The 25,098-nt window shown below is 37.2% G+C and overlaps 1 protein-coding gene across 1 annotated transcript in view; it reads right to left on the bottom strand.

Moving 5' to 3' along the window:
* Positions 1–25,098, bottom strand: part of DNAH8 (dynein axonemal heavy chain 8) — a 404,075-nt gene that overhangs the window by 67,318 nt on the left and 311,659 nt on the right. Inside the window, exons 79-84 of the mRNA XM_027876336.1 lie at positions 22,746–22,867; positions 15,512–15,630; positions 12,867–13,069; positions 8,231–8,304; positions 5,264–5,416; positions 4,595–4,750 (exon numbers count right to left, since the gene is read on the bottom strand). Coding sequence (XP_027732137.1) covers positions 4,595–4,750; positions 5,264–5,416; positions 8,231–8,304; positions 12,867–13,069; positions 15,512–15,630; positions 22,746–22,867 — 827 coding nt within the window. The remainder of the gene's footprint in view (positions 1–4,594; positions 4,751–5,263; positions 5,417–8,230; positions 8,305–12,866; positions 13,070–15,511; positions 15,631–22,745; positions 22,868–25,098) is intronic.

The raw sequence follows: 25,098 nt of genomic DNA, 5'->3' as shown, positions 1-25,098 counted from the left end.
CAACTCTGTCCCCTATGCCTGAAATACACCAATTCTCCAAATCCACTTCTTATGGTCCCTAGGTTTTTCCAAGGCACAGCTCCTCCCGCGTGCCAGGCATTGCATTAGCAGCTAGGCATATAAAGATGCAAAATGAAAATAATCCCCAACCTCCAGCAGCCTACATTTTATTGCCCATTGACTTTTTGACCCTATCTGAAGGGCTCTACCAAACTATGCCTTTTCATAGCCACTGTAAGCAGTTGTGCGACATTTAAAAAAAACATTTTATGAGTTTGACTTGTTTGCTTATTAAATAAATGCACCTAGGTCTGGCATGCACATAGGAAGGCCCTTGCCCTACTATATGTACAAAAGATAAGACTAAAAAGATCATGATATGAGACACTTAGTTCATTGTTAGAGGTGGTCAGCTCTGACATGTGTCACGTATAAATGTTAATTTGAAGCTTTTAAAACACATTAGTCTGTGTTTTATAGAAATCAAAAGATTAGGTATTACAGTTCAAAAATGTTCATTTAATGTTCACAGCTGAACCATTCATTTTAAACCACAAAGTATTTGTTTTGGGGCTGTGGTGGCCTGAACCAGTGATTTCATTGTATGAGAACTCCCTCTGCCATTGCAAACTGGTTGAAATGTGTAACTTACAGTCTTAGAGAGCACAGGGAACCCAGAGGTCAAGGGACACCCTCATGACCTCTGGAGCAGGACTTGAACCTGGCGCTAAGGTTTGTCCTTCAAAATTTATTCTTCACCAAAAGTAATTTTTTATAGAGAAGAATGAAGTCACTGCCTGCTATGAACTTTTGGAAAGAAGAGAATCATCACCTAATGAACACTGTTTGAAAAACTATTAAGTGACATTGAAATGAATGTGCAGTCCCCTACCACACTGCTGAGCACACAAGCCTTTCTTGACAGCTACTTGTTTGATGGGGAGTAAATGAAAAGCAAGTCTCCTCTCAGTCTTCTGACCGCCACACACGGGGACCAGATAGAGTCATTGTAGGGGTTCAGATCAAAGCAAGATGGAGGAGTCTGGTTTGATTCTCAGCTGGTATGGCTTTCTCTATCTTATATAAAAATGTATTTTTAAGCTTTATTATTTAACTTCAAATCTGTGATTAGGATATTTCCACAAGTCCAGTACCTAATGTAGGAACTGGAATAAGCTGGACCTCCAAGGAACATGGAAAACAAACCTTCCCCAAATCACCAGTCTCTCTACAGCACAGCAAAGTTTATGTGATCACAGAAATGGAGGTAGGCAAGTACCTGTGGGCTGGCACAGTCATTTAATCCCTATTTTCCTCAATCATGGATTCTGAAAAGAAAAGGAATTCTAACTATTTTAGCAAAAAAGATGTTATATACACTCCCTCCCTTTTTGGGGGGAGGAAGAAAATTGCATATTACTTTTATCTATGTGGTAGACTGTTCATTTAGACATGGAACTGAGTGAAAAGGAATTTTTCCTTTTCCAGAGCTGCTTAAATTGACTTTCTGAAAACATCACCATTTATATTCACTAAACAACTGCAATTTAGTTATCTCTTAAAATGTGATCTTTGACAATAGCTCAAAATGCCTACATTTGTTTCACATTTATGTTCCTTACTACCAATTTTCATTTTAAAACTTTTCTTTCCAAGTGTTTTTTTATTTTCACTTAAGACAAAAAGAGTTGTTTAGATCATAATGAGAAAAGAAGGTTAAATTTTAGATTTTCTTTTCCAAATGACTTCATTACTACTTTTACTATTTACTTATTGGTTTCTACTGGCTTTTGTTTAGTCTTTGCACAGCATAGGCAGTTAATAAATGCTTGTTGGATTGAGTGGAATTCTAGAAAGTTTTCTTTAAGGGCTAAGACTACACAGTAAAACCAAGCAGAGAACTCTAAACTTACCTACTGAATTTAACCAAATTCACCCCTCCCCTACTTCATAGCACTAGGGTGTTATACATCTATCTGGATTTCAAAATCAAGAGCTTCTTCAGCTTATTTGAATAGTAGCTGTTTCTATTCTATTCAACTTGACTGGTATTTAAGGCACCCAGAGTTTTGTCTGGCTATATGGAGATACAAAAGTAGTATATTATAAAACCTCTGCCATCAAGGACTTTACAAGTAAATCCAGTTGGGGAAAGAATGCATAAATAAAATAGAGAACAACACTAGACAGAATCAGATTTAATGAGGCAGAGAATATAAGTATTGCGGGAGTTCAAGAAAAGGAAAGATCGTCATGAGACACTGAGGGATTTCACGAGAGAAGTCGACTTGAAGTAGAAAGAAGTGGGTGTAATCTCCTATGGAGCCAAAGCAGTTTTAGGATTCAATCTAGGCTTCAGATCCACCCTATGGATAGAGACCACCAGGGGGCAGCCTTCTTTGGTTTGGTCCAAAAGAGGGGCAAGCTGGAGTTTGGAAATATTGTACTGTGAGGAAATCCAACTGAATTGGAAAATGAGAGGAGAAACCAAGTACTTTACTTCAGAAGAGCCAGGCAGGAATGCTGAGAAGAGCACCAGACCCCAAGCAAATGCCTGGGAGATGAGCCAAGAAACAAAGAAGGCAGAGCTGAACAGGCTGGGTGACTACACTGCTTGAAAGTCAACCGGGAAGGGCAGGTAGGATCAGAACAGAAATCTCAAATGAAGTGAATTGCCTTTGCACTGTGTGGGTTCCAAGGGAGACTGAGCCAGAGGTAGGCACTGAAATGGAGAGGGAATTTTGGGCTTGGGGAATAACATGAGGATAGCATGGGCATAAGCACAGTCTTTTCAGGGGCCAGTGCCGGACCCCTCTCGGCTTCTGTTGGCAAGCAGTAAATGATAAGGTTAGGTAAGTGATTTGGAACTAGGAAGGGCTTTGAATGCCAAGATAAAGAGTCTGACCTTTATTTGATACACATTGGGATTCACTGTAGGTTTTTAAGGAGGAAAGTGATAATAAAAACTGTTTTTATAAAAACTGTTTTTAGAAAAACCAATATACTACCCACTACATTTATTAAGTGCTTGCTATGTGCCAGGACATGTGCTAAGCATTTATAAGCAAGATTCTGAGAAAAGGTCCATAAGGGCTCCATCAAAGGGATCCATGACACAAAAAAAGATTGAGAATCATCCCTAATTTAGGAGAGAAATGTGACTGAAGTTAGTGACATCACAAAGGTATGAATAAGTTAAATATAGATTTGTTCACTAAATCCCAGAAGACTAGCAATAGTACATAGTAATCTAAGTAACATAGGCTTCTGAGATTTAGGAGAGAATGAGAAAGGGGAAGGGACCTTATTTAATAATCTAAATTCCTTACACATTCCCTATAGAATACAGAATAATTGCTCACATTGCATTGTATCATGAATATTTACTATCTATATCTTCCTCCAATAAGCATGATGGAGCAATTAAATTATCACCACTTGGGATTGTAGCACAAAATACACTCTTTGCAGATATGAAATCCAATAACAAGCTTAAATAATACACAATTGCATATGATAAAGTCTGCCAAGGTTAACCATTATCAGATAGGTTTACAGTATCTTAAAAGATGGAATTTAAAATTCAAGGGCCATAATAAAATTTTGAAAAAGCAACAAAATATTAGCTATATTAACTATTCTCATGAGGAATGACGTCTAATAGAGGTGATTATGCATATATACATATCTCTGTGTGTGTGTGTGTGTGTGTGTGTGTGTGTGTGTGTGTGTGTATGCGTGTGTGCATGTCCTGGTTGTAGGCCTCTTCCTTAGATGTGTGTAGGCCCCAGAAGAGAGCCCAACCAAGTGACTCATCCTAAGAGAGAGAGATGACTGGAAAGGACATATGCTTAACAGTATTGAGAGTGGACAACTGAATCCTTTGTCACCTCTGTGTAAGATAGGATTGATGGGCTACCTTCCTGAGCAAGGAATAGGGATGGCTCTTGGGACAATCACATTACTCTATCCTTTACCTGTATTTCAATCTAGGAAAAAGAGGAGAATGCAAGAATAGGTTAGAACTTAGAACTTTTCCCCTCTGTGCGTAAGAGGTACACATTGCCTGGTATGAAGTGATCAGCAATGCGTTAAGAACAAGTGGTATTGGCGATCAACTAAATCAGAAGAAGCTTCCTCCCCATCCCCTAACATATAGTAGCATATGAAAGACCAAAAATAATTGGCTGTTACCTAGTAATTATACTTAAATTGATTTTAAAATGAAACTTTAACATTTCATATGTTCTATTAAATGGATTTTAAAATGCAAAATAGAGTTTTGAAGCATGCTGATCTGTCTCTGAGAACAGTCCATTAAGGATATGAAAAGGTGTTTAACTGCCAGCATTGACAGTAGAACTAATGAGCAATTAATCTAACAGGTTAATTATTTGGTGACTATTATGTCACTTGGTTACTAAAGATGTGAAGAGCTTAGGGAATCTCAATACGATCTAAAAAAGAAATGTATGACAGGCAAGGAATGCAGATAATAATAAGGAACCAAATTTACTTCAGCTTTGTTTAAAGGAGATTATCCTACAATGACTCAGTTTGCTATATACTGAATGTAGAAGCTGCTTTTGAATACCTGTACAGTGGAGTGTAAAAAAGCCACGGTGTACAGCATTGGCTTCCACATGGGCAAATTGCTGACATCAAGGAGGTCTTGATTAATTCCCGCAAATGTTCTTTTCAAACCTGCACGTACCCCTTGGGGTGGTTCATTAGTGAACTTTATAGAAGTCTGTCATAAAAAGCAAATATATTAGTTTTACTCATGAAAAATTCACACAAGAAGACAAAAAAAACTAATTAAAAAGAAGTCAACATATTTATGACACAAATAACTTGAGCTGAAATTCAGCCAAGTACCCACTAATTAAATTGAATACAGCCAATAAGCTATAAATTAGTATCTCTAAATTAGTATGTTATAATTCACTTGTGGGAATGTTAACTATATAATCTTGATGACAGCATATGATTTTTACAATGCAGATTCTGTTAGTGTCCTGAATAATTTTGTATTTATCCAAATTACTCTAGACTTATTTGTAGAGCTAGAGCAATTTAACAACAACAATTTAACAACAAATTTCCCCAGTACTGTGAAATTTCCAAAGGCTTTCCTCAGGTCAACTCTTTTGGGGATAGGTAGTGTGTAATTATAACCATTTTACAGACGAGGAAACTGAGAGGAAAATGATTTGCTCATGGTCTCACAGTTATCACAGACTCCAGATGTCATGTAACAAACCTGTAACAATGTGATTGGAAATTTTTCATGCACTTCGGTAGTTATCCAGACTCGGAAAGTCTCATTACTAGCTTCGGTGGTAAGCAGTGTTTCTAACAATTCTTCCATGAACTCTAGGCCAAGATGACAGTTCTGAAGTAATACCCAGCCACCCTGTATACAAAAAATAATCTGTTACTCAATTTTGGAACAAAAACTAACAGTCATGGATGTCATTTTTGCATTGTCGTAGACCGGATGTATAAATTCTTTTATGCCATATATGGTTTAAAAATTCATTTTATGTTTTCATATGGTCATTTCATTTGTTACTTTGATGAACAAATAACTTCCAAAACCAAATGGATTTGAAATCATTTTCTGCATTATCTAGTCCAGTAGAGGAGTGCAAGAAAAACAGCTAGCCTGAGTTACGTAGTACAGTGTGAGCACCATCTAGCGATGTAAATGGGTACTTTGCAGGCTGTAATGGCCATGCCCTAAACCTACATTTTTATTACTTATAATAAATCAAGTATTGAAATATTTAAGAAATTACAGCAGCCAAGGAGAGGCCAGCAAACTCAATATGTTACTTTTTAACAAAGACTGATCCATCAGATTTATATTCTTTTGCTTTTGTAACATTTCTGGAAAACTACAAGTTATTGCTGGATAGTAGTGATTAAATCCAAAACTGAAGGAAATAAATGATCTGTCATTATAGTGTTGAGCCTGATTCTCTCTTTCCCCTGCTAACCCACACACCATACAACTTAAGAACAAACCACACAGTCTAGTTGTACAGTTAGCATTTTTCCTATTAGACTGGGTCTATGTTTTACTCATCTTTGCATTCTACCCAAAAGAGTAAGACAATACATAACATATTTGTACAAAACAAATATTTGTGGAACAAGTGAATGAATGATGAGAAATAGCAAGAAACTAGAAAACCAGGCAAAAAAAGGAAGATTACAGAATTTTGAACTTCTATGCTTTTTCTGAGCATGGTGTACCAATGGGGAGTGAGGGAGAAGACTTCAAGCATCCCCCCTAAACTTTCTTCCCATGCACCCTAGGAAAACTCTTAACCCTTCCCTGCTGAATAAGATCAGACTTAACAAGAATCTGTGGGCTTTGTGGCATTAGCCTAGGCATTTTTGTACTATTATTGATGTGAGATTTCTCATGGGGATTTGTGGGAAAATTCTAATCAAAGGAAGTCTTTTCAATTTCCTTTATACTTCCACTGAGAGATATGTGGGTTGCTTTTTATTTATTTTTATTTTTTTACTTTTTCCTTCTTTTTGGAAAGTAAAACCCAAGTATAATTCTTTTTTAAAATCAGGAGTCACTTTACAAAGTTTTCCTCTTTAACAAATAAGAATTAGACCTCAAATAGTTATGAATTATCATTATCTGCAACATTTATTGAGCACTTATCTATAAGTCACAATGCCATTCTTGCTCCAGAATAGCATTCTTTCTAATTCACACAACATTAAAATGCACATTCAACCAGGCTAAGACTATATATCCTCAATAAATTAAGACTGAGGTAAGGACCAATTTCCTGAATATTATCTGGACACTGTGTGAACTATATATAGTACTCAAAGTTTTTATACATTCCATTAGCATTTTCCCCACTGTGGGAAATAAAAAATAAAAGACCATAGGTCCATATATTTGTAGTTAGGAACATTAGAGGTCATCTAATCTAAAGCCCTGCTTTTATAGCCGAATAAACTGAGGCCCAGAGGGGTAAAGTGATAATAGTATGTGACAGAACTGAGATCTGAACTCAGATACTCTGATTCCAAAGAGCTTGTAGTATCAGGCACAGTTAAAATGAACCTCCCGGATATAAGTAACAAGGTAACAAGGTCTTTATTCACGGAAACAGCAGCAATAGAGGTTCAAAATTCAACTGAAGATTTGCTCTGTAAAGTGAATACTTTGGTTCACCAAGTAAGAATAGACTGTATACATATAACTATTTCCACATGATATTTATTAAAGTTAATTAAGCAAAAAAGATTGAGGCTTTGGGTTTTCTGGGGATTAATGACTAGCTAGAAGAGGATGATGACCTAAAGCAATGTTTCAGGTCGTTAAACCTTCTCCAGCCATTAATTTCAAAGAATATGTGGCATCAAGGCTATTACTCACATTCTAAGATGGAAAGTTTAAAAATAAGCCAGTGAATTTATTTTATTTTATTTTTTAATGATGCTACTTCTTCAATTGCTATGATAGGTCCAGGGCATTTCTAGAGAATTAATGTCCTGTGCATTTATTAGGTTTTATATGAATTATAGCTCAAAATTCTATTCAGCTTACAGTTATTAATAAAAATTAATATCAATACTTGAACTTAGCATTCTGAAGTGCTTCTTACTTGCCTGAAATCATCCTTAATGAAAAATGAATGCCTGAAGTTAACAAAAAAATTGAGGCTTAATTGTTTTCATCTGTCACTTCCTAAGTGCTATATGTCATTACTATATCATGAAATTCCAAGACTGTTAAATTTGAGTCTCTGGGAAAAGAGAAAGGACATATCTACATGATAGTTTAAAAAGTTTTGATGACAAAGAAGCTGAATAGCTTTTTCGGGTCAGAGAAAGCAGAACCTCAATCACCAAACCCAGTATTTCCTCATAGATGTCGGTAGGAATTGGTTTGAATTTTAAAATTTTTCATAAGAAAAGTATATAAGGATAATTATTAATTGAAAGTTTATTAAATACATAAATAAGAATGGAAAAATGAACTCTTTATCACAAGGATATATCTTTCATCTCCATGTTTGCACGCATCTACCTGCTTTTTCAAATATTGTTCGTGTAGGAGAAATATCTAAGGGCAGAGATTTCTAACCAGGGCAACAATTATTAAATGTGCAGGACATCCAAATGAATGGGCAGAGGGAGAGATAATAGATGACAAAAGAGAGCATCTGGACTCCTACTTCCTACATACCTGTTGCATCGACATCTGTACCAGTTTGCGAGCATGAACTTCTTGACCTTGGCCCATAGAGATTGTTCTGCATTCTGTAACATATGAAAAATATCACTGTTATATATTCTCACCTTGTGCAACAATGACACACTTAAGTTTGATTTTCTGTCCATGTGTCAGTTAGGGGGCAGCTCAGTGGTACAGTGGGTGAAGTGCCAGATCTGGATTCAGAAAGACCTGAGTTAAAATGCGGCCTCAGACACTTAGCAGCTGTATGACCCTTGGCAAGTCACTTAACCCTATTTACCTCAGTTCCCCATCTGCAAAATGAGCTGGAGAAGAAAATGGCAAACCAGTTTACTGTCTTTACCAAGAAAACCATAAATGAGATCGTGCAGAGTCAGACACAACTGAAGTGACTGAATGACAACAACCATGTGTCAGAGTACACAGTAAGTGCTTAATTAAGAGCTGTTGGGTTTGATCTGAGGCATTGAGGAAGTCTTCCAGTGGGTCCAGAAGGTACTCTTTCAGTGTTCATTCTCCTGTCTCAATAAAGGCTGACCACTCACACGGAACTCCCTGACACAATGCCTGTGGGGTGACCCACAGGGACAGACCACCACTCCAATCCCACTGGAGTTCTCCGTGGGGAGAATTACTGTGACAGGCCGTTGGCTCCATCACTTAAATGTGCCCTGTGGAGAAATGTGCACAAGAGCAGCCGTGCCCGCTGCTGGCTCACGCATTTTCTTCCCTCAAGTTCTGCTTCAGCGCCTCACTGCAGTGTGAGGTATAGGCTAAGTCAAGCTCAGTCGGGTGAGAAGCGAGAAAGTGAGAAAGGCTTTGAGGAGGGTCACAGGGATGGACAACACAGCCACCATCTGAGAGCCAGCCCAGCTCTCCACCAGCAGGCTGATCACCAGGGAATAGTCTTTTTCAGTCAAAACTACTCAGGAAAATTGGTTTAAGGTGGAGGAAGAGTTTTAATCTGCATTGGCAGAGTGTTCACACCTACAGAACCAAAGGTGCTTGAAATATGATTTGTGTGTTATTTAACACACTATGCAGTTGCAAGTGAGGGGAAAAAACCCACTAAAAAAAGTAAATTTGTGTATATTTCTGAGGTTATGAGTTGGACTTGTTTATTTTCATCTCTCATCATACAGCTGGTTATTTTTTTCCATGCACAGAACACTCACTGACATCTAGAGGAGGAGGCAGTATGGACCAATGGCCCTGGATTCAGAAAATCTGGCTTAAAATCCTGCCTCTGACACAGTCTGTGTAATCTTGGGCAAGCCACTCAATCTCCCTGAACCTGTTTCCTTATCTGTGAAATGAGGGGTTTATGCTCCATGGCCTCTGAGGTCCTTTCTTGTTCTTAATGTTTGATCTATCAGAGTTATATGGGAGGTAGCAGGGAGTTTTAAAATCGGGCTCTTTACAGCAGCCCTCATCAATTGTTTATGTTTAATTTTTTTTGGTAATGACAAATTGTTTATATCACTCATACTTGAAGTTTCCTACATAGAAAATCCTTTGCTAACAATTTAAACTACATATTTAAGTTTAAACTAGAGAAGCAAACACAACTACAAACATTACATACTCAGAATTAGCCTTAAGCAACATTGTAAAGTGGGAAATTTTGTTTTCAGTACTTCTCTAAATCTTCATACTTTCCTTATTTCCTAGGTACCCACCTAGTACTCCTATGTTGTCTTTTGGAAGTTCAAAGCCCCTGAGTTCAAAGCTCTACCAGCAGTAGATATAAAAGTCCATGTTCAGGACCTTTCCTTCTCCAAATTCCTCCACTCCCCATTAAAATTGCTGTCCCATGCATGACCCATTCTATGAGTCCTATAAGGGGATAGTAATCTAATGAGAAAAGTTAGACCAATCAACATGAGCTTCCTCTTCTCATCATCTCAAAAGTCCTTGCCTGCATTTTCCACTCTCTCCTCCTTTTCCCAATCTCTGATAATGAAGTGGCCCTTCTCCTTGCCAAGACAAACTCTTCTATATGTGCCTGTGATGTCATCATCTCCTTCTCCAACAGACTGCCCTTCAATCACCCTCCTTCTTTAATAGCAAACTTTATCTACTAGCTCCCTCCTTACTACCTTCAAACACACTTGTCTCCCTACCCTTCAGCAGGCCCTACCATCTTCTCAAGCTATAGACTTATATCTCTCCTCCCTTCCTCACCTAAACTCAGAAAAAGTTATCTCAAATTTCATAGGAAACTGGGAAGATCTCCACAATCTAATGCAAAGAGAAGTGAGTAGAATTAGAACAATTTATACAATGACAATATTATAGAGAAAAACAACTTTGAAAGACTTTAGAGTTCTGGTTAACACAATCATGAATCAGGAGTTGAAAACACTTTAGATGAATTATGCTACCCACCTACTGCCAGAGAGGTGACTAAAAATGTGAAATGAAATATATACATGTATATATTAATATTTCATGTCTATGTGTGTACACAAATATAGGTACATATACAATTATATTATATGTTGTAATAATAAATGTAACACACACATTACATATAATCAGTTCTTTCATACATACATATATATATAATCATTTCTTTCAAACATAGCCAAGAATTTGTTTTGCTTTATTACGTATTCTGAGGATTTTATAAAATTGTTCATTTTGAAAGGACTGTGAGAGGGAGAGATAATAAATCCTTGTAAAATTGAATTTTTATAAAAAAGAAAAAAATTTCTACTTTCATTGCATCTACTTCTCTTCTCACTCCTTAATCTATTGCAATCTGGCTTCCAATCTCATCACTCAACCAAAACTTCTCTCTCCAAAGTTACCAGTAATCTCTGGGTTTTCAAATCTCATTTTTTCTTCTCAGTTCTCATTATTCTCAACCTATCTGCTGCATTTAACTCCCTCTGCTACACTGACTACCCTCTCCTTCTGAATACTTTTTTTTCTCTGGAATATTGTGACAGTCTTATGGTTCTCCAACTTTTTGACTGCTTCTCAGGCCCTTTTAAATTTTTTTATTAAATTTATTTATTTATTTTTAGTTTTCAACCTCCACTTTTATAAGATTTTGAGTATAAATTTCCCCTGCTCCTTTCCCTCTCCCTTCTCCAAGACAGCATGTAATCTGATATGGGCTATACATGTACTATCATATTAAGCATATTTCCATGTTTATCATGTTGTGAAAGAAGAATCAGAACAAAAAGGAAAAACCACAAGAAAGAGAAAAAAAAGAAAAAGAAAACAGAATGCTTTGATCTGCATTCAGACTTCACAGTTCTTTCTCTGGATATGGATAGTATTTTCCATTATGAGTCTTTTGGAATTGTCTTAGATCACTGCATTGCTGAGAAGAGCTAAGTCTATCAAAGCTGGTCATCACACAATGTTGCTGAAACTGTGTACAATGTTCTCCTGGTTCTGCTCACTTCACTCAGTATCAGTTCACGTAAATCTTTCCCAGTTTTTCTGAAGTCTGACTGCTCATCATTTCTTATGAAGCAATAGTATTCCATTACATTCATATACCATAATTTATTTAGTCATTCCCCAATTTATGGGTATCCCCTAAATTTCCAATTCTTTGTCAGGCCCATTTGTTGACTCATAATATATATAATGTCCCTTAACTGTGAGTGTTCTCCAATGTTCTGTCTTGGGTCCTCTCCTCTTCTCTCCCTATGCTCTCCCTCTGGGATGTACTATTTCTGCTTCTATCACACTGCATCATCACCATTACCACCATTATCAAACACACTCTAACAGGTTAAATGTTAAAGGTCCTGGATCTTCCTCCTCAAACCTTACCCTCTGAATTCCTTCAGCCATTGGTCTGAGATTTCCTGAACCCAGTCCACATCTTCCTATATCAACAACTTTCTCTTGAACCCCTGCTCAATCTAAAAGGACCTCAAATTTGCTGTCTCCTGTCCTGTGCCAGATGTCCTGGGTTCTGAGATAGTAGAAACTCTGTGCCATGAAATTGTGAATTTCCTGCTTTGGGAGGATTAGGAGTACAATGACAGTAAGAATATAATCCTGGAGGGTAGGGAGGTAAGACTCAGACCAAATTCAGAAAAATTTATCTCAAATTTCATAGGCAACTGGAAAGATCTCCATGATCTAATGCAAAGTGAATTGAGCAGACTTGGAACAATTCACACAATGACAACATTATAGATAAAAACAACTCCGTTTTTCAAACAGCAGAGACAATGCAGAACAGAAAAGAAGAAAGAGACAATGAATTTCCAGCATTGGTGAGTGCCAGGAGAAAAATGTGAGGAGGGACAAAATGAAGCATCAGCTTCTACACAAAGCTTTTCTTGTTCCCCTCAACTAATAGGGTCCTTCCTCAATAATTATCTTGTAATGATTTTATATTCTATAGAGGGGCAGTGATTCTCTTCATTTCTGTACTCACTGTGTAAGAAAATACAAAAATTACAGCATATACTTATATACCTTTATACTGGCATACTTAAACTAAACCTATGAAAGGGATAATGAGGCTAAATATTTATTTCATCTGAGTTTTTTTGGGGAAAATTCTAAGAATAAATATAAAAAGGGAAATTCAGGGGCTAAACAATGTACCAACTATGCAGTTTCCAAACATATGAGGTTTTGTTCATACCCAGTTTAAGCTTTTTAGCAAGTGCATCAATTTGATTAGTTGGATCAGATCCCATGGACAGGAAACATATGAGAGGTGTTCGTGTGTCACTTTCTTCCCAAGTTTTCTCAAGGTTTAAGATCACTGGTTCTGTGTATTTCTCTTCTAAAGAATCTGCAATATATTTCCTTGCTTGGAAAACTGTACGATCTGGGCACCAGGACCTAGGAAAAGTTGAAGAAAAGAAATTCAATGTGTACATTTTTATTCTAAGTTCAAACTCTGTAACTTTATTAATAGGAACATGACAATCTCAATTTTTCACCTTGCAGATGTATGGAAAAGGGAGCGGAAATATGCCCAGGAGAAAGTGCAAGATGTCCTAAAGGCATGCTAAAAGAGGCTCTCCCTGGTCGGTCACTAAGACACCCCTTCCCACCCGCTTCAACTTACAGGACAAAAGATTCATCAAGTCAGAAGGATCTGTGACATAGTATGGAGTCTTAAAACCTCATTCTGTAAGTGAGGAAATTCATTTGCTCTAAAACTGCTTAGCAAATTGATTAACTAATAGTTACATGAGACAGACACTAGCACCAGCTTAGTAATTCTTCACTAAAAGTGAATACATTCCAGGAAAGATGCAGAGGGGAGTTTTTCTTTTCTAATTATGGCATCATAGGTTGTATTACTAGACACTGTGATGCTATAAAGCACAGTAAAGGTTTAAAATTAAGGAGACAGTCAAGGTATTGTGACAAAAGCAGTAGATTTGGAATAAGGAAACGTGGAATCTTATTCTGGTTCTATGTGACCTTGGGTAAGTCACTTCATATCTTGTAAAATGAAGAAGTTGGACTAGATGACTTTTAAGTCCCTTCTAACTCTAAATTCTATGGTCTGTGATCTAAGTCAACACACATATATTAAGCCCCTAATATGCATGTGCTATATAGAGCTCAATGCAGAAGCTACAAAAGAAAGAAAAGATTAGGTAGAGAGCCAGTGTGGTCCAGAGTAACAAGCACTGAACTTCTGTGAAACCTTAAAATTGAAAATGGAGCCTTACTTACACAGTCACCTACGCAACTTAGAACAAATTACTTAACCTTCATGGGCTTCAGATCTCTGTTAAATGTTTGATGACAAACTCTTTCCCTCCTATCCTACCATAGTCAAATGAATGCTGGACATACTTTAAGTTTAATATGCATTATTACCATTCTCTCCATCATGTCATTAAGTCTAGACAATCACCGAAGCAATAAATCAAGATTTCTGATTTGTGGCGTCTGCCAATTTCCAAGGTGTAAATCAATGCTCACAATGAAAACTTAGCAATTGGCTCTCAAAAACCAACTGGAGCTGGCTCCAGTACACCCCTGTTCCAGCTCTAGTCTATGCTCTGATAGGACCAGATGACTTCTAAACTCTCATCTAGCTTTAGATCGGTGATTTCTGACCCCAAGGAGCTTCCAATCTATCTGGTGAGGCCAAGTACACAAATGAAACAACTCAAATGAAGATTTTAAAAGAAGGAAACATGTAAGTGAAAATAAATGTAGTACACACAAACAACACATCCAATATGGAAAGCTTCTCTTGCTGAATTTCTTAGTATTAATAACAAAACAAAAAACAGACAAACAAAAAAAAAAACAGAAGAGAGAGAGAAGCTTCTGTTACTTTTTTTTCCTAGCTGTCAAAATAATACTTGCCATTTCAGTGGAACAGGACCTTTACCCTCTTTCTATGGTGACATAATGGTATATTTTATAAACTTCAACTGCATTTCAACTTTATGAAAAATTTCTGATCGGAAAATATGACCAATATGAATCATAAACTATCTCTTCAAATTCTAATATGAAAAACATTAATGCCAAAACTTAAAAATATATAACTTTCCTTTTCTTTTTTTTTTCTTTTTGTTTGTAAACAGACTGAATAGTCAGTACACAGAACTATATTCCACAGGGACATAGCCTCACTTAGCCACCAGATGTAAAATCTTTCCCCATCAACTGCAGATTACAATCATGATAGAGAATATAGGACAATGTACTTAAGAGTGAATCCAGGGGCAGCTAGGTGGCGCAGTGGATAGAGTACTGGCCCTAAAGTCAGGAGGACCTGAGTTCAAATTTGGCCTCAGACCAAACACTTGACACTCACTAGCTGTGTGACCCTGGGTAAGTCACTTAACCTCAACTGCCTACAAAAAAAAAAAAAAAGAGTGAATCCAGCCTCTGGCTCTTACTAGTGGTGTGACCATGGGCAAGTCACTGGGCACATTCTCTATGCCTCAGTTTCTTGATGTATAAAATGAAGGGGTTGGATTCAATGGTCTTTAAGTTCCATTCCAACTCTAGATTCTATGATCTGTGATTTAGTAGGGAGTTTCCTGGGGTCTGATCTAATTAATCAGTTTCCTGATTAGGTGACTTGTCCAGGGTCATTTAACTAGTCACCATCATAGGTGGAGTTTGAATCTAGAATTTCGAGACTTCAAGCACTGTACTCTATTCACCATACCAGCTGCAAAGAGGCACCTATGTTATTTATGCTGACCATAAGGCCATGCCAAAATCTAAGTTTAATGTAGAAAGAACTGTAATTTGCTGACATAATGAATGCTTCCAAGTCCGATAAATAATAACTCTCACCTGATAAGCAAAAGTTTGCGATAAGTATCTAGTGAATCATTATATCCATCAGGAATGATTTCCTCCTCAGGAGCATCTTTGTCAAACCAGTTTTTCCATCCCTTCTCATTACGAGCTATCTAAAAGCAACAAAAAATTAGCAGTTATATATACTGAATATTAATATAACAGTAAGGTGACAATTCAGTACCCATATATGTACACACAAACTGTGTATAAACTCAATTAGAAGTTAATATTGGAGAATTGTAGAGAAGCATCCTTTTCAATGAAGATGATTTAAGCTTTTATATATTTAATTTCCTCAACTAGATTTTAACTTTAATATTCTTGATGGCTTTACTCCTTTTTTATCTCCTACCTACATTGCAAAACTGTACAAAAATAGTAATACTCATTAAATAATTGTTCACTGACTGAAAAAAACCATTTTGCTAATGTCAAATAATGTTTTTCAGTTTTCCTTTTTTTTCAGTTTTCTAGTTTTCTTTAAGTAAAACTTAAAAATTTAAGAGTATCCTAAAAATTGATGAGAGGAGTGCCTAAAGAGCAAGTCTTCTGAGTTCTAGTGTCCTGGCTTTATGAATCCATGTGCCTCAAGCAGCTCTCTGAGACTCAGTTACAGCCTTAGTGATGATGATCTGCATGGGTAGAAGTTGTTTCCACATCAGTAGTTCTCCGATGCTGATGAAACCATTGGTTTGGTTAAAAAATGAAAAAAAAAAGAGAAAAAGAAATAACATTGTATGAACTATGGAACATTTGTCTAAATTTCAGGTTCTTTGTATTTAGTTATTTCTAAATAGTCAGTTTGTGTCTGCAAGTGATATTCAATTAAAGAATCACAGCATTTCAAAATTGTAAGGGGTAACAGATGGTATCTAGCCCAATATATACCTGAAAAATAATTTCCTCTACAATATACTTGACAGGCAGCCTTTCAGCCTTTGTTTTAAATCTAACTCCAGAGACTCTCTGTATTTTGAAAGGTGTGTGTGTGTGTGTGTGTGTGTGTGTGTGTGTGTATGTGTGTGTGTGGAGGAAGGTACTTTGGCATATGGTATTTGTTATCACCATAGTGCCAGAGCTTCTATCCCAGTCTGAAGAATGCGGAGATGAAACAGAACTCATCTAGATTCTCTGTAGGGAGTGAACAAGTGAAAAGAAGTCCTTTGACCCATAAAAGAGAGGATGAGGAATCATGCACACCTTACACTGTATACCTTTGCTTTTTCTCCTGGCTCCTGGATTTTTTCTTTCAATGTTTGGTTTTGGTGGACAAAATGGGAATTTCAGGACAGTTTTTGCTGGGGAAGGGGAGGTAGTTGGTACGTTTGAAGTGGAGGAAGGATAAGAGAAGTTGAAGTTAAATTATATTTGATCACAGAAAGAAAGAGTTAGATATATATACATTTGCTCAGATTCTGCTACCCTGCCTCTCTGCCTTCATACAGCACAAATGGCACTCAGTCATTAGAGAATATGATGATGTATGGATAGGAAAGAGAAAATTTGTTAAAAGAATGATGTGTCACATAGAATGTTTGTCAAAGCCAGATCAACAAATGTTACTACGGATTCTGAGAGCTAAAATGAGGTTATACCATACAGGGCCCTTCTATGCATGCCCAAGAGAAGGCATTGGGTTTTTAAAACATGTTTATACATTATATAGAGAGTTTGAGGTACTTGGTTTTTGTTCAGAGGTCATTTGTACAACCCTGAGTAGGAGAATAAAATCATTGCGCTCCAAATTCATTCTTCTAGAATGAATTTAGTAGAAGGAGGTCTTATGACTTAAGGAGGTCATGACTTTGGCACTGATGGTGGGCACAACTAGATTGTACCATCCAGGCAGTTTATTGGCTCTACTAAATCTTGTCTATGAATAAATTTAATTACTTATCCTTTGATCTAGAGTTAAAGAGTACAAAATAATTTATTATGGCTTCATGACAACATAACTGTACCTTTGAAATAGATGCCAAAAAGTAATAAGTGTAGATACACAAGTACATTTCAGAGAATATTTTTATATGTGAATATTAAGTTGAATCAAATATCAGAAAGCAATATTTATGAGAGATGGGAGCAAGAGGAGGCTCTGTGAACCTCTACAAAGGCAACTAGCCAGTTGCCAGAGTAGTATTTGTACTTTTCCATACATGGACAAAGATTACATCTTGTCATGAAACACATATGTCTTTAGTGTAAAATATTGAGAAAATATCTGGGAATGTTTGCAAATGTAAAAATCTTCGAACATTAGTGAAAGGGAAAAAAGGTAATGATGATGATATGGATAGAGAGGGAAGCTAGAGCCCATGTTTTCAGAGCTGCAACAGTTAAAAGATCCTTTGCTCTAATGATTAGCAACATTAGCAACATTTTATTTGCCAATATCTGCTCCTGCAGTTGAGGCTTATCACAGGGCAGACACCATAACTATTTTAAGGTGTTCCCACAATTAAAAAACCAGTCCAAATTCTCTATAATAGAAAATTGAAGGCACTGAAAAACACAGAGGAGACTTCCTTAACTCCCCTTCTTCCCTTTAAGCCTCTCGCTTACAAATGTACGCTCCTTGAGGACAGGCAGTGTGATTTTTGCCTATATTTGTATCCCGAATAATTCATATAGTAACTGGCACACAGTAAATGCTTAATAAATTTATCCTTCCTTCCTCCCTTCCTTCATAAAGAATTGGATTATAATACTTTTGGAGCAGGAAGGGACCTTAGAAATCATCTAACTTCCTCCCTAGTGCCTTTACAATTTAGGAAAAGAAGCTCTGAGAGATAAAGTGACTTGCCCCAAGTAATGCATTAATCAGTCAATAAACATTTATTAAGCACCTACTACGTATTAAATGTGTGGGGCTAGCAGCAAAAATGATTGGTTGGTGCCCAGATCTCCTGACTCCCATCTGTAGCAGTAGGCAAGTAGTAGCACCAGCAAGAATAATCATGGATGACCATGGACAATGAAGGTATTCAGCTAACAGCAAGGCAGGGCAAACTGAAATACCAGCTTAAAACAATCTAGATATACAAATATGAATTAAAATGACAAACAAGAGCTAATTAAGATAAATAGCAGCCCAGAGACAACTATTCCATCAGAAGAAAGCTAAAGTCATTACGTAGCTACCCAGTTTGCTTATAGCAAAGCACAAGCTAACTATGACCAAGCTTAATGTGCAGAGTATTGTACACTAAAAGGAGTTCTAAAATGAGATCTGACAAATATCTCCTTCCTTAAGGAACTTAAAATCTAATAGCAAAGGTCAATTTAATAATATACTGTCTATATCTGAGGATGACCTGCTGCCAGTAGGTTATTCTTCCAGGACTGGTGCTATCTAGTCACACTCTCCACCGAGTATCCTTCATGACCCAGGGCCCACATTTGCCAGATGGGGTGGGAGGTACAGGCTGTGGCCACAGAAGAGAGCAAAATTAAATCATGCGTGCAAGAGTAGAACTTACGACCCTCACCCTCATTAAGTGCCCCACTCCAACCAACCATAAATGGGCAGATAAATGTGTTCTTAATCAGCTTGAAATGAATATGAATAATTGTCATTAAAAAGAAGAAGAAACACTATTGTTTGCTGTGGAGGGATGACAATTTTATCATAAGATCAATGCCAGCTCTGACTTTGCTTTATTGCTTTATTTGTCAGTCAGCACCAACTGCAGAAGACAGAGCTAATTATCAGGCCCTGACACTTATGAAATCACACACACCTGACATTCCAACAGTGACAACACATCAGTTACAACCATCTTTTTTCTGAGTTGTACAATTATCTTCCAGTGATAGTTTAATCAACTTTGCTTAATCAGAAACAACTAGATGAGCATGTTCAAACAAAGGAAGAAAAGTAGGCAATGAAGGTGACCCATCTTCACCATGTGAAAGAAAATGATTAATGGGAGAGAAGAAAATGTTAAAAATAGGACATTTTCTTATTTCACTTGGGTATGAAATAAGCACTAAAAACATTCATATCAGGGTGGGGAATCAGAAGAGCCTGCTAAACCTGCTTGACTGGGGTGCTTCCCTGGCTCCTACTTTTGATGATATGTACACCCTGGCCTCTCACTGAAGAAGTGAATGCAGGTTTCTAGTTAGTACCTGTGATAAAAATTGTTTTTCAGTGGTTTCAGTAGTGTTTGAGTTTTCATGAGCCCATTTGGGGTTTTCCTGGCAAAGATACTGCAGTGGTTTGCCCTTTCCTTTTTTAGCTTATTTTACAGATGTTGTTGTTGTGTTTGTCCTTTGTTCTCGAAGAAGACCATGACAACAGGGAGATGATGACATGACTTGCAATTGACTTTGATTTAAGTGAGGGAGGGCTGTGCAAGGTCACCAGCCTCACTTTGTCCTCCAGAACCATCTGGGTTCAGTGGCCAAATATTCATGAGGATGACTGGAGATGGCCCAGGATGTAGTGGGAGCCTTTAGCCCTTTTAAGCTAAGGTCTAAAAAGACCTTAAAAGGTTTGGAAGACCTAAAAAGGTTCTTACTTTGAATGAGGCAATGCCTATTCAGTGAATAGGCCAATTTAAGAAGCGAGTCAAGGGATGGCCCCTTTAATCCAAAAAAATATCAAACTAGGAGGGGAAGACCCTTCAATGTGGCTGGCCAAAAGAGAAACAGTTACTATTTACATTCACTCTGAGCCAGGAAGGCCCCAAAAATCACCATTAAGTGGTGCTTGGGCAGAGACCAATTGTTGTCCAATCTATGAGCTCCAAAGTGAATCGGATTTAAGGCTTTTTCTTTGAGACAGAAAGTTAACTAAGGCAGCTTTCAGCCATCAAAATTTACCTTCTTTTGGGCAGAACACTCTTAGGTAATGGGAGAGGAGAAAGGAGCAGAGGAAACATTTTACAGATGAGGAAACTGAGACAAACAAGGTTGAGACAAACAAGGTTAAGTGACTTGCCCAGAGTTACACAGCTAGTAAGTGTCTAAGGCTGCATTTGAACTCAAGTCTTCCTGACCCTAGGCCTGACCTCTATCCATTGTGCCACATAACTTCCTTGAATGACAAAAACAGAACACATCAAAGAGGACTGACCAAAGAACAAAAAGAATTATCGATTCAGTAGGTTTAAAAGGAGAATTGACTTCTGCTATTGCTTTCTCTTCCTGTCTGTTGAGCATGTTGATACTTTGAGCTTTCCCTTACATACCTGTGGTGGGTCAGAGGATCACGTTCTTCTCATCTTACCCCCACAATAATTGTGACCACTATGATATTATGTCCTAGATGAACCTAAGACTAGACCTGGAGCCTCTGGCTACCTCTTAGCTTTTTGTTTCCTTTCCTGAACACAAGTGACCCAGCAGCATTTCTGAGATGGCTATTTCTGGCCTTGAGGGAAATCTTGTGAGTGTGGGAGCTCCTAGGCCTGGCTGCTAGTTGTCCAGTAAGTAAGGGTTGTTCTCTATAACAAATTCTTGGAGGAGAAGATAACTCATACAAGAAGGATACGCTTAAGTCATGCCCTGTTTTGCAGATGATATGAATCTTAAATAAATTCTTTGGACACTATAGATCCATGGTGTCACTGAAGTACCTGTTCAGCAGTACCCCAGTGTTTAATGTTTTAGGTATCAACTTTCTGGGAAAGTATAAGAGGAGTTATAAGTTACTGGTACACTCTAAGTATCTGTCAATTCACACTTAAAAATCTTTTGTGTTTAAAGAGCATGCAGCAGAAGAAATAAACTGCTGTGCTACACCTGATCAGCCTTGTACGTTGAGTACCTTTTTACCAAGGACCTTGTTGATTTCCTCTTGTATCCTTAGGGTACAGACATAATGAAAAAGAGTGTGATTAAAAATAAAGAAACAAACAAACTGATACCCTTTTCTTGGAGTCAGGTCCTCCTAGAACTGAACTGAGGTGGAAAGAGGGAATCTCTTCCCTGGGCTGTGGGTTTATATGGTTGGGGACATGTCTGGGATCTGAAGGGGTGATTTCTATCAGCCGTAGGTACTTAATCCCTTTTATGGGAGCCATGAGTTCATGGCTCAACTGCATTTGTTTTCTTTTTGTACTAATTTTGCTTTTCCTATCACAGGATAAGTTTGGACCTTCATTTCGGGCACTCTATATGTTATAGATACCTTCAGATTTTGTCTGAATCTCCATTTGAATTGTCTTATGCACTGACAGGGGCTTCACTGGGGAAATGTAGGAGCTGCCACCTGTGCTGAAGAAATGAACCCACGGGAAGAATTTTTACTAAGGCAAGTTTGGTTTCTCACCTAAGGGTGATAGATCCCTAACGACTGCTAGGAGAGCTCCACTTACTCTGGAAACTCTTTTAGGACTAGATTTTTGCTTTGAGATGTGAAATTCATTTTTTCTTTCCTTCCCTTTCTTTTCTCCAATTTTGCCAGTTTGTTTTATTTTCATTTCATTTTTTTTTCATTTTCTTTTTCCTAATTGTTTGGATTGCAATAAGCCTTTAGAAGTACTAGCCAACTGTTAACCTGTAAGAATTGTGCAAAAAGTTGTTTACTTAATAAATTTACATAACTTTGTATTTTAGAATGATTGTAATCACCAGGACCCCCAGCTATGGGAGGCCTGGGCCTTCACAAAAGACTTTTCATTGTGAGATTGTCTAAGAACTGTGATGAATGGACTGCTAGAACTCTTTCTATGGTGTCCATAGGAGGCCAGTAAGAACTGAACTGTTTGGACTTTGTTGAGACTCTTTAGTGGAAGGCACTAAGGAAAAGCCCTTGAAAGAACAATGATTGAAAAAAAAAAAACAAAGAAAGAACAATGATTGAATCTTCCCAGATCCCCAGACAACTTTACAGAACTGGGGATATGGACAAATATGCCAAATATATTGCAAGTGGCTTGCTGGCAGCAGTTACCAATAATGCCAAATTTGATGGGCTACCATGTAAAGCAGTGGGTTTCCCTTTATTGGAAGTCTTGAAGCAAAGGCTTAATAATTACTTTTGTTGGGAATATTGTGTAGGGAATTCTTGTTCAGGAACTGGTTGGCCTGGGTGGCCATTGAGATCCTTCTACCTCTGTTAGATTACCTTCTGTGATACACCCTGGGATTGCTAATCCAGTATAAATGTAATAAAAGAATGCAATTTAAAGGCTAGTCTCAAATAATGAAACTCAAATGAACTTTTCTATGTTTATTTCTGTTTATAAAGCTGCATTTTAATCAGCTAGTCCCTTACCTGATTCATAATTTCTGCAAATTGTGGTAATTTACTCAGTTCCACAAGATTTAGCCAAGTCATATCAAGAATCCATCTAAAGGGTTTGGGAGGACAGGCTTTGAGATCCAAGGCTGCTCCTCCTAGAGAAAAGTATTGTAAGAGCATGACTCATATTGTATAGCTCTCCTCTTAAACAAAATTAAAAATAACTAATCATTGTCTATTAAAACAAGCTTTTACACCCTCATGCTACATTGATATCTAAATTTCATGGACTTACTTGTTTATGTTGTAAACACATTTAATTTAGTCAAGGAGACTTTGCCACATATAGCATAGTGGGAAGAACTCTGGATTTGTACTCAAGAGAACATGAGTTCAAATCCTGGCTCTGCTTTCCACTCGCTTGACCTACAAACTTATGTTTCCAAATCTGTAAAAAATATGGAGGGTGGGGAAGGAGGTTCGGATGAGGTGATTTCTAAGGTTTATCCAGCTCTATACCTTATGGCCTTTTTCTGGGTACATTATAATATTACAAATGAAAGCTTAGATTTGTCCAGGTAAACCTAAAAGTGCCTACCTAGACATGGGCAAATTTCAAGATCTGTCCTATATCTGATCTACCTTGTACATTGCATACCTTTCCAGAAGAGACCCTATTGATTTCCTCTTGTATTCCCTAGGATAGGGACATAATGAAGTAGAGAGTTACATGAAAAACAAACAAACAAACAAACTGATACCCTTTCCTTGGAGTCATGTTCTTCTAGAATTGAACCATGGCAGGAAGAGGGGACCTCCATCCTAGGTTGTGGGTCACTTGGGATCTGAGGGATTGATTTCTATCAGTCCTGGGTACTTAATCCTATAGACATAATTCAAATTTCACACTTAATCTGGGACAGCGGGCATTTTAGTTGCTAATAATAGTAGATCACACACACATTTTTAAGAACTGCAAGGAGAGCAAAAGGGTTCAGCATATTTTTGACTCTTGGCATCTCCTGAAATATATAAGAATCTTCTATTTGCAGAGAATGTGTGTATAAAATTTGACAGGTAGTGGCAAGATTTACCACTGGTCTGACACTGATTTATAGAATTTGCTCAAAATGAAGTAGGCAATTCTAGATACATTCAATCATCTCTACCCAACTGTAGTACTATTTTTTCTGAGGGGAGGGTAAGGTAGAATTTTTAAAGGTATGTATATGGGCATCTAATTTGACATTTTGTTAGTAGTATATATAATAATAATTTCAAAATTTCATTATAGCATATACTTGCTCTTTGAGGTGTTACATCATAAAATTACATCTTCATGCTTTAATTCACAAGATGAGAGTTTCTAAAATTTTTTCCTCCCACCTTTTCAAACACATCCTAGAGCTCATGAAATACTACCAAAACTACCAACATCTCATAGCACCTCCCCATCAAAAAAAAGTTAAATAGAGACCCTATAGTTTAATGACCTCTTGGCCCGATAGCTGGACTTAAGTATAATAGTACGACTACATTTCATTTATTACACACTGACTATGACTATACATATACATATATGTATGTATATACATACATGCATGCACATACATATATGCATGCACATACATATATGTATGTATATGCATACGTGTATGTATATACATGCGTGTATGTATATACATATATATATACAAAAATACATCTATCTATAGCCTCCAGTTTTATACTGCTTTTTTACTGTCACTACAAAATCTTTTTGAGATTCTGTAGTTTCAAGTGTCCACATTTCTCTTAGAATCCTTAACCTTTCAGTTTGAGAAACAACAGACAAAGCCAAGCCTGAACTTTATACCTCAGTGAAAGGGAGTCTTTGAGTTCATAACATAAAAAGCAATCGAAGGAATTGGGATATTTAGCCTGGTAAATAGACGACTTGGTGTGTGTGTGTGTGGGGAAATGATAGCTGTTTTCCAGTATTTGAAGGTTTGTCCTGTAGAAGAGGAAATTAGACTTGTTCCATTTGACCCTGGAGGGAAAGACATAGGAGCAATGGGTAGAAATTGCAGAGAGGAAGATTTTGGCTCAATGAAAGGAAAACTTACTAACAAAGCTATCTGAAAGTGGAATGGACTGACCCAATAGGTAGTGAGTTGCCCCTCCTTAGAAATATGCAAGCAAAAGCTGAATGACCTCCCACTTGTTGGGAGAGTTACAGATAGGATTCTTGGTCGGGTATGTATATATTAGACAAGATGACCTTTGAAGTCCCTTCCAGCTCTAATATTCTATGATACTGAGAGATTATTAAAACAGAGTCTTGAAAATAATGGCATATATGTGTGTGTGTGTGTGTGTGTGTGTGTGTGTGTGTGTGTGTGTGTGT

The sequence above is a fragment of the Vombatus ursinus genome, unplaced genomic scaffold (genome assembly GCF_900497805.2).
Source record: "Vombatus ursinus unplaced genomic scaffold, bare-nosed wombat genome assembly UNPS02014811.1, whole genome shotgun sequence".
In the NCBI taxonomy this organism is placed as follows: domain Eukaryota; kingdom Metazoa; phylum Chordata; class Mammalia; order Diprotodontia; family Vombatidae; genus Vombatus; species Vombatus ursinus.
Note: the sequence above shows the minus strand (reverse complement) of the source record. Positions and strands in the feature narration are given on the sequence as shown.